The sequence below is a fragment of the Otolemur garnettii genome, unplaced genomic scaffold (assembly GCF_000181295.1).
Source record: "Otolemur garnettii isolate 467f Iridium unplaced genomic scaffold, OtoGar3 scaffold00191, whole genome shotgun sequence".
Lineage (NCBI taxonomy): Eukaryota > Metazoa > Chordata > Mammalia > Primates > Galagidae > Otolemur > Otolemur garnettii.
The window spans coordinates 2,341,394-2,357,214 of record NW_003852586.1 but is presented as its reverse complement, the minus strand read 5'-3'; the positions used below and the strand labels follow the sequence as shown (position 1 = coordinate 2,357,214).

General features: G+C 40.6%; 1 protein-coding gene across 1 annotated transcript in view; it reads left to right on the top strand.

The window, feature by feature from the left end:
- The window catches only part of TMPRSS11E (transmembrane protease, serine 11E), a 42,471-nt gene that overhangs the window by 12,846 nt on the left and 13,804 nt on the right, over positions 1-15,821 (top strand). The window contains exons 2-5 of the mRNA XM_012812145.2: positions 4,835-4,959; positions 9,152-9,273; positions 11,817-11,884; positions 15,142-15,305. Of these exons, the coding sequence (XP_012667599.2) occupies positions 4,835-4,959; positions 9,152-9,273; positions 11,817-11,884; positions 15,142-15,305 (479 nt within the window). The remainder of the gene's footprint in view (positions 1-4,834; positions 4,960-9,151; positions 9,274-11,816; positions 11,885-15,141; positions 15,306-15,821) is intronic.

Here is a 15,821-nt window from a genome sequence, read left to right as displayed (position 1 = left end):
GACAAGAAAGAAAAATGTTATTTGTAATTCTTTTTAGAGACAGAGTCATGCTCTTGCAGTGGTGCAATTGTAGCTCACTGCAGCCTCCAGCTCCTAGGCACATGTGATCCTCCTGGCTTAGCCTCCCAGGGGGCTAGGACGGCAGGTGTAGTCTGGAAAGCCTAAGTTAGTCATTACCTGGACCTTTGCAGAAAAGTGTGCTGATCTCCTGAGCAGATGTTAATTACAGCAATGCTTTTGAACCACCAACTCAATATAAATTGTGATCATGTTCATTTGCAGCAGCTGGTGGCTCTGAGCTGGTGGCTCAGGGGAGCTGGGAGTGTTAGTAACCAGGAAGGACAGACGGGCCCAGACTGGGAGTTGCACTGGTGGGGGGTTGTGGGCTTGTTCTGGTAAAGGTCCCTTAAAATAAGGTGGCCAGACTTCCTGCTTTTGGTAGGACAGTCCTGATTTTTAACAATTTGTGCCATGTCCCACAGCATTTTAAAAAAGTCTCGATTTTTGGAAAGAATGCATGACAAGCTAGGGAACAGTGGGAGAATGGGAAGGGAATATATGGTTTTTGGCTGCCATGTGGCCATTTCACCAGGATATGAGTTTTATATTATTTTTGTTAATTTTATAATGTTAAACTTTAATAATAACAAATAATTGTTGAGAACTGCTTATCAAAGTTCGCATTGTTGATCAGTTATTAGAATTCGACCACCATTGTTTGGACTTAATGAACAATGGCATTTTTTTGCATTGGCAATGACGAAAACATTTTGTAACTGTCTCTCAGACAATATACATCGTACTGCATGCTAGTGCTAGTTAAACAAATGATGTCAACAAATCAGCTATTCAGATAATTTAGGTAAGTTATTTATTTATTTCATGAATTTAGCAGACAGTACTCATATTATTTATATTTTATAGTGAAGACAAAAAGTCTAGCACCGGCCTTGAAAGTGACACTTACAACTTAACGAGGTATCATTATTAAAAAAAATATATCGATAAGGAAAAGGTTAAATCTTGGGCATCAGCAAAAATCAGAATAGAGAACAAATGGTTAGAAATATTTTATCATTTTGAAACAAACCATGTTCCATACAATAATGCACTAAAAATTGTGGGATATGTGCTGTCCTTACCAGGAACTAAAGCTGCGATTGAAAGTCTTTTTTCTACGGTAAATAAAGTGTGGACATCAGAAAAATCACAATTAAGTGTTGAGACTTTGAAAGCCATTTTATATGTGAAATATAATTTAACAAATTCTTGTGAAAAATTTCATGACCTTTTAAACAACAGCAATCTACTAAAAAAAATTCACTCAAATGAGAAATATGCCAAAGAATAAAATAATACTATACACAATTTTTTAAATGTATTATATTTGTAAATTGTACTTATGCTGAAATTTTAAAAAATATATTATAATACTATTTTTGGGTTCTATGAAAATTTTTGTTGCTCCATATAGACCAAATTTTTAATTAAGAAACACCCACCCCCCCCCATCAATGGTGTCCCGCTTTACCAATGTTAAAATCTGGTCACCTTACCTTAAAAGCACAGCACTGCTTGACCTGTCACTTCCCAGTACTTGCCATAAGGTTTATCTGCATTAATGGCTTTTCTCCCCTTGCCTTTTTGTTACTGTGGTTTTCAGCATGGTTCTATAAACGACACTTTAAAGAACAATGTCATGCTACTCTGGATACAGTGCTTGCTTTCTAACAATTGGGGGCTAATAAATAAAGTGTGTATGCATACTTTAACTGCTATATTCACTTGACTTTTCACTGATTACGTGTCCCAAAATTGGAAAAAAAATCATAGAAAACAATTTAATGTTCTCAAAGCTATTAAAATTCACCCAGTCTATACAGAGGTAGTTTTACCTGAAGAGGTTCAGATGCATTTAGACAGGTAGAAATAATGCTCGGACATGTGATTATGTAGGGGAGAAGGTTAATTACACAAGTATCTATTGATATATAAAACTAATTTATTCTTCAATGTTACTATTTTTTTTTTGAGCACACTTTCTGCCACATATAACTCGGAGTTATTCAGTATTGAATTATTTGTTGAGGAAGAAGAAAGTAATTAAGAAACAGTCATTTATACCTCAATAAAGCTAAAAAAATAGGGTGAGTCAGTTTGAAAAACAGTGCCATATAGACTGGGAAAGAAAAAGATAATGTTTCAAATGACAAACATCTCAGTAATGTGGGCATTATAATTATTATTAATAATTAAAATAATGATGATATAATCATCCTTATTATTTGTACAATGATTTTTGTGCTTGGGAGTTCCAGGTACTAAAACATCTTGTCATTTTTATCTCCACATAGCTCATTAGGTTAGGAGAGACCTGGAATTATGACCCCTGATTTTCACATGGTGAAAATAAGAGCTCTGGATCTGTGGGTACTATGATGAATATGCTGGTTATGGGGCTCAGAAATAGAGTCTCCTACCTGTTTATTCAAAGTGTTTGTGACTGTGCTCACTCTTCTCTTTCGCCCATGCTGCCCCGCTTGTCTTCTAAGCCACAGGAAGAGCATGTCACTAAAACAGATGTGGGAGGTGGGAATCAGGAAAGGGGCCCAGGGCCACTTTGAACATAGCAGTGATGTAAAACTCCACGAAAAAATGTGTATCATCTTCATTTGCTTTTTCTTCTCATAAAATTTCAATCTCTCTCTCATCTAATTCAAAAGCTATGATGTTTATTTAAAAAAATCCACCATGAAACTAAAAAAAGTATAAATTAAAAGTTTGTTTCTTATTTCTTGTTCCACTTCTTCCTGTTAGCAATTTGGAGAGTCCCCTTCTCTATAGAGTCCCCTTCTCTATATACATGGTGTTATTATTTACAAAAACTAGAACATAGATTGCACATTATCTGAAAGTTTTTTCATTAAAATGCATCACTGGTCTTTGTGATCTCACGTGAGATCCACCTCCTCAGTTTAAGGATTGCCCTCTTTACTTTTCTGTCTTGATTAAAAGTTACTGTATCAGTTCCAGTTGATATTTTTAGAAAAAAAGTTATTATAGAAGAAATATATTTTTTCTATATTTCACAATTTTACATAGCAATCATGTACTTCTTATAATATTACCATATTTCCTATAAGCACAAACTCATATTCTTCATCTGTAATGGTTTGCCATTAGTTGAGAAACCATTCCCTCCCTGTTTCCCCAAAGTTCTGCTTACATCTGCCATATATGTCTCCTTTCTTCTGCAGCAGAGAAACAGAAAGCATTGATGGGGGAAGGGGCAGGAATCAGCTTTGGGAGCTTTTTAGCACAGGTGCATATACAAAATAACCTCCTTGTGGATTACACTTTTCATATGGCAAGGATTGCTGTTCTAGGAACAGGTGTTCAGAAACCTACTTGAGGGAAAACTGGAGATAGGGAAAGTTGGGGAGAGGAAAATGATGTTTTCCAGCCTACAGCCTGTGGGGAGTTGCAGAAACAGGGGAGGAGACCAACAGCGTCCTGGGAGTCTCCCCTGTATCCTAAAGCTTCAGCAGGGCAGAGTCACACAGCAGTAATGGCACCATTAACTTCCTCCACTGTGTTCCCTACCTGTGTCCAGACGGAGGCAGGAGGCAGTGATCAGGGGTAGGGACCTGCATGATAATATCATTAGTTCCTGGTCCTGTGTCACCAGGGAACAGAGTCCCTTGGATTTCTGTAAGCCAGAATTAACTATTGTAAAATGCTTTGCAGTTGGCAAGAAGTTTACAAACTCATGGCCTCATTCTGGGTCCTACAGTGCTTCAAACAGAATGAGTGTCCTGCCCCTTATTGATAGATGGAGAAAACTAAACTCAGTTTCACTGATTTGTCCAAGTGGCAGAGATGCTGAGGGAAGGGCTGGACTTAGAATAGAATCCTCTTCACTAAGAGATCCAACTTAGATCCTTAGAGGATCCAGAGATCCTCTTTACTGGGATCTAACACCCAGTTTTCCAGGAAACAGCACATTTGCCCCACCCAAGTCCTCACCCACCAGACAGGTAGAACTTTGGAAGAAAATGTAGCACAAACTATGTGGTCAATGCCTCAAGAAATTTAAAGTAACAGTATCATACTGGAATTCCTTAGTCAGCTCTGACTTACCATTTTATTTTCTCTGGTTTTTGAGTTTTCCTCTCAATTATATAACCCAAGGGAACAAGAGCTTCAACAGTCAAATGAAAACCAGGTTGATGAACATCTTTCGGTAACATGTGTTTCTGGAGGCATAGAAGAGGTTGAGGGAATCTCAGGCAGAAGGATTTCCCGGAGGTCAGAGGTAAATGGCAGCTCAAAACCTCAGGGTCTTTAGAAGAGGGCCTGTCGTTATCTCTTAGGCATATCCTCAAATTTTGATGTGGCAATAAATCAGAAAAGGAATAGAAGGAGGAACTCTATCTGGGGTCTCTTGGAATCACTGTGACGACTTCGCAGGCCGTGTCAGACCCTGGAGTGCTGGGACTGCCCGAGACAGCTCCCACCCTCCGCAGTACCCCGCCGGCCTGGGGCCCTCCACACAGGTGCTGCCCGGAGCAAGCCACTCGGCCCTCACCGTCACCCTGTCATCCTTGTTGTTCTTTTATGGGTGAGGAATCCGAGGCACAGAGCAGTCATGTTTCTTGCATAGGGTCAGCGGAGCCAGGATGGGCTTCAGCAGTCTGGGACCTCGCGTGTTCTAAATGGAGCCAGCACCCTGCCATGGCTGAACGTTCTGTTCTCTATTCTCCAGAAACGACCGTTTTGCCCGAGGGGTGGTTGTGTTGTGTGTCTGATATGATCTGTTTGCTTTCTGCCCCAGGCCATCTATGGGGAGGGCCAGGAGAGCAACTTGTCTGGCGCCCTGGGTCGTCGGCCTCATCGTCTTCCTGTCCCTGATTGTCCTGGCGGTGTGCATCGGACTCACGGTTCACTACGTCAGACACAGTAAGTAGCACCTGCTGGCGCTGAGACTGCCACGTCCTGCTTCCTTCCTGTTTGATTCGCCCCAGGCTCGTCCTCCTCCAGACAACTCATTTGCGTAGCCGCAGCTTCCCTCGCAGTCATCCCCACGAGCTAAGGAGGGATCTCTCTTCTATCTTTGACCGCGCGCTGCTCCCCCTGGGAATAACACCGTGCTTGTTTTCATGGTTATTGATAAGCAGTGATCAAGTGTCAAATAGGAGGAAACCACAGGATAGCTGGAACCTGAAGTCTTGAGTTGTTTGAGGTTACAGTGGAATCACCTTGATTTAAGTAATAGTTAATTGTATGCAACCTCATATTAATCTGAAATTAAAAAAAAAATACCAGCTCATTGAAATTCTGACATTCCAGTAAATCAATTACACAATCCAGGGACATGGAGAGCCAGGCTCTTCTGCTAAGTTGGAACAAGGCTCTTGGTGACATATTATTAAATAAGTGCCTATTTCTGTTATTTAAAATATCATCTTGGGACATATCGTAAGTGATTAAGGAGGGTGCGGTATGCTGCGAAGATCAATTGCACAGAGGTTCACAGTAAGGTTTTCAGGTGCCTCGCTGCCTCTGCCATGGCATTAGAAAGTCCCCAGGGCATCAGAGCTGTTCTTCTAGGGTGCAACAGCCCTTCTGAACCTTCTTTCCACTCTGCCTCCAGCTTTAATTAGTTGACTCAGGTATGACCTGCTACTTTTAATATCTCCCTCTGAGACTAGAGTGTGCTTTGATGTTCAAGGCCCTGTAACCATAGAGACTAATCACTTGATTCTAACTTAATTGGGAACGTGCTGAAGGTGGCTTTACTGTAAAGGGAAAGAGTGACCCATACACTGATTATGTTCCTCTGCCATCCATGAAAGCTCAATCTCAATTTCCAAAGCAAGATGGATCATGGATCATTTCTGGGTAGTTAAAAAAAAATTTAAAGCAAAGATTTTTTTTTTTTTTTTGGTAGAATTGCTCATATACTAGTCTTTAAATTTGGAGTATCTGCATTTCAATAACAGATTTTCTCGAATATGCTTTTAATAAAAATTGCTTTAATAACTTTGTAATTTTATAGTTCTGTACAGGTGCCATATACATGTTTACTGAATATTCAATGAACGAATAATATGACATTTTCTTTGGGCACACTTTGGATTGTCTGATATTCCTAATTGCTAGGGGCCTGATCTTCTCAGTAAAAGAAGAAGTTCCTTACTATTTCTCCTTTGCCATGTTCCAAGCCAAGTTTTATAAGCCACTTACTCATATGTGTACAGTGACTGCCTGGCAGGATTTTTTCTGTAACCTGTTCTTGAATCCTGTTGTGATGATCAGTTGAGTAACATAGAACACATTACTTCCACTGCCCACATAGTGCACCTGAATAAACAGTACCATTGTGAGATGTGTTTCTGTCTGGTACTCGTGACCTGCCCTCTGGGGATGTAAGAAGAAGGTGAGCATTCAGCAGTCATCATGCCAAAACACCCAAATAAATCTGCCACAGAAATAGGGTTAGGTGAAGGTAATTGGATTTGGCTAAAGCAGCCCTTTGGCTCTCATTTCATAAAGTCCCAAATGGCATAGAATTCTACGCATAGTTTTTGTCTAGGCCTCTGGGGCTGCATGTCTGCTCTCCATGATCTGTGATTTGGATGTTGAAAGGTGAGTCTGTTCTGACCAATAATAGCAGGTTATAGAATCACAGACTTACAATTATCAACAAACTTACACCCATACTTATTTTATATTATTTTATTTTATACTTATTTTACTTTTCTTTAAATACCACCAATGATATTTTTCAACAACTATATGTGCCATGTATTTCTGGCAGCTGGCAATATGTTCTAACACTTAGTGGCCTGTTTAAGTCTATAGAGCACACCAAACATTGAGTATAAATCAAAAGTTGTTAATTGAATTACATGAAATTGCCAATATTTGATCATTTTTGACCTATACTAATGTGAATTTTAAATGATTCGACCTAATAATTAAAAAAGTCAGGTTGAAGGGAATGGAAGCAGCTGTTATCCTGCTCCCTAGAATTTCCCCAGTTACCCCTGCAGACATCAACTGCATCAGTATCACCTGGTAATCTGCTAGAAATGAGAGTCTTGGGTCCAAATTCAGACCTAACATACCGGAATCTGCATTTTAAGGCTCCCAGGTGGTTCATTTGCACACTGAGGATTGAGAAACAGTGGTAACAATGGATGCAACTGCACCGAAAGCCACAGTTAACCATGAGGCAGATGTTAAAGTGCAAATGTGACAGAACGGTGGTTTGCAAAGATAGGAGTTATTTTCTGATGTTTCAATACATTAAAAACCTTACCTGAAATTGTGTATATTGTCAGGGACTTGCCTGCATTTTATGTCACTCTGACCATTCGGGCAGAGGGGGGTGGAAAAGGTGGAAGAAGGGCAAAACCTCTCTAGTTCCCCACCCGTCCCCAGTGTTGCCATCCTCCCCTTCCCCACCCGTCCCCAGTGTTGCCATCCTCCCCTTCCCCACCCGTCCCCAGTGTTGCCATCCTCCCCTTCATACATCACCAGCCCCTCCCTGGGCCTGTCAGAGTTTGACATCATTTCCTTTTTTCCCACCAAATTCTCTGGATGTCCAGGGTGGCCTTTTGAAATTTACCAGCAATTTTTTGCATAACTTTTATGTAACAAAAGACTTCTACAGCTTCAGTAAGTGACTTTAGGTTTGGGTTTTTTTTTTTTTAAAGAATAATTAAATTTTTCCATTTACTTGGCATTTCCCCCAGAAACCTCTTGGCTGTTCAGTAAAAAATCAGATGTCATTTAATTTCAGCATATTATAAAATTCTAAACCCAGGAACCTATACATTTTCAATATTTATTTCAGCCAGAACAAGAAATTGTTACTTAACTTGCTTCATAGAGTTAATTGGCGGTTTTTACTTTAGAGACAGTGTCATGACAGAAGTACTTGTGTGTTTATAAGTCAACTATCAATGTATGAGTATTAATGCATTTACACAAATGAATGCCCGGATTTAAAAGCCTTTATAGTTCAATTAGTATTTCCTTCAGAGTCTCCTCAACTTTATTTCCTTTCTTTTTTTAAAATTTATTTTTGGTCTTTTCTCCCCATCCCATTAGGAGGTGTGTAAAAAAGTTTGCTCTTCAGCAGTTAGAAGTGGCTGGAAGCTCAACTCTTTTCTGGCCGTGCCATGTTGGGGTTGGCCGTGTCTCCTACATTTCCGAGACTGTGGACTGCAGTCTCTTAATTTGAGACTGTGTCTGTTAAACGTGCACAACGCCGCCTTCCCACAGGGTCCCTGAGCAGCCAGAGGTATGGGACCAGGTTTGGTTGTTAGTTTCCTTTCCTGTGGAGTGTAGGTGAAGAGGCAAAAAATGAGAAGGAGGAAATACGAGAGAGATCAGGCCTGAATGAGCTGCGCCCCGCGTCTCGTTCCCCTGCTGCGGACGCGGGCACAGCGCCTGGCGGAGAAGCGGCTGCGGAGAAACCTGGGCGCGTCTTCCCGGGGCTCCGTGCTGCTTCAGGCGCTGGGAACCGGACGCGGGGGCAAGGCCGTGACCCCGCAGCAGGCCAGAGGAGACACCCAACCTCTGCGGCTGCTGGGAGGGGAGACCAGCAGTGACAAGCAAGCCGGTGGTGTCCGGAGGTTACGCCTGGCGGCAGCTCCGTCCCCCTAAACTTCTTACCGAATCTCTGGCATTTTAATTTCCACCTTCATCTCCCTCATTAGCCAGAATCAATTATCTCCCTGCGGCCAGAACTGACGTGTAGTTGACTTAGGAGGGAAAGCTACTTTTGGATATAAAGCGCAGTCACCTCGGGGATCCGGGCGCCAAGACGCGCTCCCCGCCTCCTGTGGCGTCTTCGGGAATGGCAGGTGCAGGAGTACAGGCCCGACAACCCCTCAGAGTTTGTGCGGAGCTCCAGCTCTGTGCTTCTTATATGTTTCGTCCCCTAAACTCTACACTGATGAGCGCTGCTGTCCTTTATCCTAAGGCACTTGCGACGATGAGCAGGCTGGTGAGGACTGTGATGTCGGCTGCAAGTGCCCCCTCCTGTATTACTCTTTCTAGTAACCACCAAATGGGGGAAATAATGATGGCTTACACATCTGATAAAAATTACGATGCGATTTTGCCCCTTTCCTTCTAGATCAAAGGAAGACCTACAATTACTACAGCACATTGTCATTCACAAGCGACAAACTCTATGCTGACTTTGGAAGAGAGGCTTCTAAAAATTTTACAGAGATGAGCCAGCGACTTGAGTCAATGGTAAGCAGCTTTTCCTCCACTCCATGGCTTGCTGTCCTTTTTAAAAAAACCATATTTTTTAGTGTCCCAGCACGTAACACATCCATTCAACTTATCCTTGTGTGTCTTTGCACAATGGAAAGAGGCCCCAACTAAGGGATGTTTCATAAAACTGATGAGCTTGTGACTTGGATGCCAGCCCTCGCTTGTCTGTGTCCCGGTTCACTCTGCTTGGCGAGATTCCTTTTATAGCAGATGTCCAGAAAAGGCAAATATATGTAGAGAGAGTCCACCATGGTCACTTGGGAGGAACAGGGGAGTGGGAGAGATTATGGTAAATGGACATGAGGGATCCTTTTGGGGTGAGGAAAAGGCGCCACACTGTGGTGATGATTATATGACTTGGTTAATTTAACAAAAATATTTGTATCACAAATGTATTTATGTATTTGAAATAGATAAACTATATGGTATGTAAAACATACGTCCCTAAAGGTTTTTTAAAGCATTGTGAGCATTGTGAAAAACATAAAAATATTTTAAAGTTCTTAAAATACTTTGCATTTTAGTTCTTGTTTGTTTTTCTTGTTATTTTAGCCTGTTGTAGTTTTAAATATGGTGCAGTATTATTTTAATACCTTGTGAGTCGTACCAAAAAATACTTTGAAAATTCTCTTGGAAGTTATATGTGTTCCTATCATAATAAATAATCATTAAATAACTATTATCTGTTATTATTACTAAAAATAATAGTGCAACCCTTGTGATCAGCAGAATCCAGAAATACTAGAAATATGAAGGTGGCCACAATGTAGTTGTCATGTCCTAGACTTTCTAAAAAGCAGACCCTGAGCAAAAGATCGTCCAGATTGAAATTATTCTGACATATACCTGAATAGCCTTTAGTTTTTAAAAATATCTAATCTTCAACCAGTTTTGGTATAAAAGTCTATAGGAAATCCATGGATACTCACCTCTATCCCTAAGGGATGGACATTTATCCTAACTGGAGAAATTAGCAGGATAGGCCAAGAAAGCCAGGGCCTGAGTGACGACTTGTTGTCACTGCTGATTACGCAAAGAATAATTTAACTTTTCTGATAGTATGTGAAGGAATTAGCAGTGCAACGTGCTGGAAGTAAGGCTGAGCCAGCAGTTGGGAAGCCCCCTGGTGCTGGCCCTACTCACTAGACAGTGCTGTGTCATTTGGCCATCATTTTATCATTCTGGACAAATTTTCTTATATGAAAATTAAGGAGTTAGGCTAGATAATTTCCAAACTGTCTTCCCCTCCCAATATTCTGGTAAGAACCCCCAACTCTCATCCCTCTGCCCCAGAAATTGGTTAGTACACTGGAAGCCTGGGATTTGGCCATCTGGCTTGGCAGAGATTGAATTCTGGCTACATGCTTACATGCAAACACCTGATCAGAAAAGTATATGAAGAAGCCCTTCTAGAAGGAAAATAATATGCAAAATAAAGGAAAGGAAATAGAACCACAAAGGTCAAATGAATAGGGACTTGTTCTTTGTACCATTCCCCAAACAGTTTTTTTTTTTTTTTGAGACAGCATCTTGCTTGCTGGCCAGGCTAAAGTACAGTGGCATGATCACAGCTCATGGCAGCCTGGGTTTAAGCAACCCTCCTGCCTTAGTCTTCTGAATAGCTGGGATAATAGGCATGAGCCATTGTGTATAGTTTCATTCCCTCAAATAAATTGTATTTATTTAAGTAAGTAAAATATAGATGAGTTTAAATCTAAAGGAATATAGATAGGACTTTTTAATACCTTAAAAATTAATAGTTTTAAAATTACTTGATAAAAATAAATCCTTAAATAAAAATTATCCAGTGAGTATTGTCATCCTACTTAGGGGACTTACTTGAACTGTGCTGATTTGTCTCATAATTGAGGGCATCATTGTTGGATTTAAAACTCATGAGTCAGTGAGATATAAGGAAGAATATCACTCATTGCTTCTGCTAATCAGCTTGCAGTAACTGGTGAAAATCCACATACTGAGAACAAGAGACCCTTGAAGTGTTTCCTTAAACTCTTAAAACATTAAGCTGGCAAGAACTCTTATTTCATTACAGTAAGAAATAACTTTACCAAATGCCTTCTTTCATTTTATCAGAATGAAACTTAGGGCTATATTAGACTTTGTCTTTAAGCCACAAGATGCTGCCAGGCGCTCATTTCTCTGCTCAAACTATCAGGGGCAGGAGTATTTTATTTTTTCTGTGTGTAGTGAAAGCCCTTACCCAGGGAACCAACGCTCACCCTTACTTTCCAAGACAGCAGGTTCATTCCCTTCAGCCTCTTTTTGTGCCTGGTACAGGAGGCGTTTTTCTGGCCCCACTGTAGTTCCTAGGGTCACCCCTCGGGCAGAAATCAGCTGAACATACCAGAGAAGATTCCACAGGCTTCCTCATGTTCAGCACATTGGGAAATGTTGGTCAATGTTTTTTGTTTTGTTTTGTTTTTTATTTTTCCATAGAGCTTTGAATAAGTTTGCAGAGAGTTGTTCTTGCTGACATATTTTCATTATTTTTCAAACAGGTGAGAAATGCATTTTATAAATCTTCACTAAAGGGAGAATTTGTCAAATCTCATGTTATCAAGTTCAGGTATGTAAATGTAAAATTCTGACCTCTGAATTTTTTTTTTTTTTTTGAGACAGAGCCTCAAGCTGTCCCCCTGGGTAGAGTGCTGTGGCATTATAGCTCACAGCAACCTCCAACTCCTGGGCTCAAGCGAGTCTCCTGCCTCTGCCTCCCAAGTAGCTGGGACTACAGGCACCCGCCACAGTGCCCGGCTATTTTTTTTTTGGTTGCAGCCGTCATTGTTGTTTGGCGGGTCCGGGCTGGGGATTCGAACCCGCCACCTTAGGTGTACGTGGCTGGCGCCCCAGCCGGTTGAGCCACAGGCGCTGAGCCCTGACCTCTGAATTTAATTTAAAGCTGATACTGTTAACCTAGAAAGTCATAAACACATTTTAAAGTGCTAATGATATGATGTTATTCAATTCAATAAGCATTTATTTGGATCACGTTCTGTGTAAGCCACAGCTCACAGAGTCCCTTACTCATTCTTTACATCTAAAGTAAGCATTTGCAAGGTGATTGCTAGGGAGAAAAGTATAATTGGTGCTGATGCTATACAATTGCTTTTGGGAAACTCTAACTAGTACAAGTGGGGACCTAATGCACCTGGGGTTTATCATGAGCAGTGCCCTGTGTAAGGCGGTGTGATGACGAGGTTTGTCTTCAGTGCCTGGTCTTCTTCCTCCTCAATTTTCCTTACTTTTCTTCTATCTCACCTCTTTATTCTCCAAATATTTAACTTAGAAGATCTTGTCTGTTAATTGATCACCAATAAAAAGGTTCAGAATGTAACAATTTTATGCAAAATAACTATTTTAAATGTTATATTTTCTTAATACAAATTATTTGTATTTTTCAACAAGATAATAACTGTAACCAATATGATTCTGAAGACAAGACTAGAAGTTACTTTCCCAGTCGATTATTTAGCTGACATCTCTGAGGCATTACTTTGGCCATTTTCTCCTGAAAATTCTGTATTCTCTGATGTTTGACAGTTTCCTTTCTCGGTTCTACACCGACTTCTTTGATTCTTGAATTTTCACTCTCTCAAGGGGATTGATTCCTCCACACACGCAAACCTGTATGTTCTTGAAACCAAGGTTTCTATCTCCATTCTGAACTTTTCCCCCAATTTCTTTAATTATTTTCCTGCCCACACACATCTCCACATAGAAGCTCCACGGAAAATTCCTTAGCTCAAGGAGAGTTCAGCGGAGTTAATGGGAAATGTGGACGGCATCACAAACTCCTCCCTGTCTAGGTCCCTCACACTTCATGAATAACAAAATCCTGCCAATTACATTTTCTAAATCGCTTTCCAATTTCCTCACCTCTTCATCCCAGCAATCTTGCTGTTGCTACTCACTATTCTTTGTTCCATCACAATCAGTAAAAAAGGCAAGTTTATTGGAGGGGCAAAGTCTGTGTTAGAGATTCTGAGCTAAGACACTGGGGACTGTAGGGGCCTGAAAAACAAAGGTGACTTGGTGGAAGGAGGGAGCTGAGTGCAAGACATGAATTTGTTCATCATCCAATAGACATTTTAGAAAGCATGGCTGTAAATTTCTCAGCAAAAGGGTAATGCAAGTTAAAAAAAAAAAGAGGATGTAGAAAGTTTGGAAGAACAAGAATATTTAAGAGGATGGAAGAAAAACAGGAACCTTAGAAATAGGAAAAAAGAAAAATCATGAGTGAGGCATGCTTATGCTAAGATAAGAAGTTTCAAGGAGGGAATGGTCAGCGTTGGTTGATACTCCTGACCAAGTAAAACAAATACTGAAAAGAGACCCCTGGATATGTCAGCCAGAGACTGTTAGTGTTGAGCAGAGAACCGGTTGTGGGGATGAAGGAAGTCAGGGTGAGGCCGAGTGTGACTCATCATTTGAAGATTTTCTGTGAAGAGAAGGTGAGAGAGCAGTGGACTGTTGAGGGAGACAGAGGTTTATCGCTTTTTATAGCACTAGTTTAAGCGAAAGAAGGATAAATAATTCATGGTACTTTTTTTTTGAGGCAATGAAAGGGTTTGAAATACATAATAATAATGTCTTTAAAGACCTATCTTTTCCAAATTACAAAAACAACACAAAATCATACAAAGTTCAAATAACACAGTATTATATAAAATAGAACAAGAAAGCCTCCTGTCCAACAATTCCTCCCCCACAAACAACACATCTTCTTCATTTATTCTGAGCATTTTCCAGTGACTGCATGTAGATCTATTTTGTTCTTTGGCTGGCTGTGTAGTATCTCACTACAAGTTTGTAGTGGACAGGAAGGTGGGGGGAATGGGAGTGAGGGATGGAGGGGACAGAGAGAGGGAGAGAGGGAGGGGACAGAGGGAGATGAAATGAGGGAGGGGACAAGTATATGCTGGTGTGATAGACACAGTAGGTTCACCCCGTTAATGCACACTCAAGTTGTTACTTATTTTCCTCTTATAAAAACAAGGTTATAGTGACATTTATGTGCTTTGCACACCTGAGACTGCATTTGACGATGTAATTTCTAGAAGTGAAAATGCTGTGTCAGAGAGGATGGATATTCAAGTGCATAACCAATACACAAAACTGCCCTCTAAAACTAAGATGCTCGTGTACAGTTTGTGAGAGAGGGCTGATGCAATGCAATGAGGGCAAGCTTCGTTGGAACTGACTATGGAAAGGAGGGGGTAAAAGCAGGCAGGTAGTAACTCATACAAATAACACTGAGGCTGATAAATACTCTGTCGTGAAAATACAGTTATGTGAAGTCAGGACAATGTGGTCAAGCTTTCTTCGGATCAGGGGTTGTATAGGGGAGCCTGAAGATTGCTTAGGACAAATCAGTGGACCCGAGTCACAAGAATGAAACCTGAAAGCCAAAAGCACAGGGATGTCATGTCTACGACATCTGATGTTGGGTAATTTTGGATGGTTGACAAGATAAGAGTCTTTATGTTAACAGCCATATACTTAATGAGGACCTTTGGTGGTAAAGGAGACCATGTGGACACACCAGCTTACTGTCAGGGAGGCTGAGTTTGGGGTTCTGTACATAGTGAACAATAGGAATATAGAAAGAAACATTTAGAGATTTATTTTTGTGTGTGTGTTTCCAATAAATGATAAAGAAAAAAACTGACTGATTTTATCATAAATCCTTCAATCCTCCCTTCCTTCCCCCCTCCCTCCCTCACTCCCTTCCTTTACTTCCTTTCTTTCCCTCCCTCCCTCCCCCTCTCTCTGTCCCCTCCATCCCTCACTCCCACCCACCCCCCCCCACCTTCCTGTCCACAGTCAAGAGCAACAAGGGGTTCTGGCTCATATGCTGCTGATCTGTAGATTCCGTGCTACTGAGGATCCTGAAACTGTAAATTATATTATTCAACGTGTTCTACATGAAAAACTGCGAGATGCTGTGGGACCCCCTAAAGTAGATCCAGAATCAGTTGAAATTAAAAGTAAGTTGATTTCCTTTATTTATTTTACTCTGCCTACATAGAACAGCTTATTTTTAATTTTTTTATATGCTTCAATTCTGAGGTCTTGCCCAATAGGATAGTTTTTTAGAACTAAGTTGGTACTGAAAAAGTATTTTAATTTTTAAAACTACCCTAAACTGTTCCTCCCATGCAAGCTTTTCATGTACTCTGGGACAGGCCCTTCCATACTGGCATGTCCTCTGGCTGTAGGGTCCAGTTGTTAAGGGAGCACATGGCTTTGCGTCTTCCTCTTCTTTTCCTTGTTGCTTTCACTTCCCCTTCTGAGAGTGTGATGTAGGAAAAGGTTCACAGCATCCGCACATTTGCTTTATGCCTTGTTCCCTTATGCCATTTACTAGTGAAACATTTGTATTTACTTATGCTTACTTCTGGTATGTTTTAAAGTATAAGTGAAAATTTTGAGGTGATTATTTTTTCTGGATCAGCTTTTATTTATTTTTTAAAATTTTATTAAGTAAAATACACATAGATCAT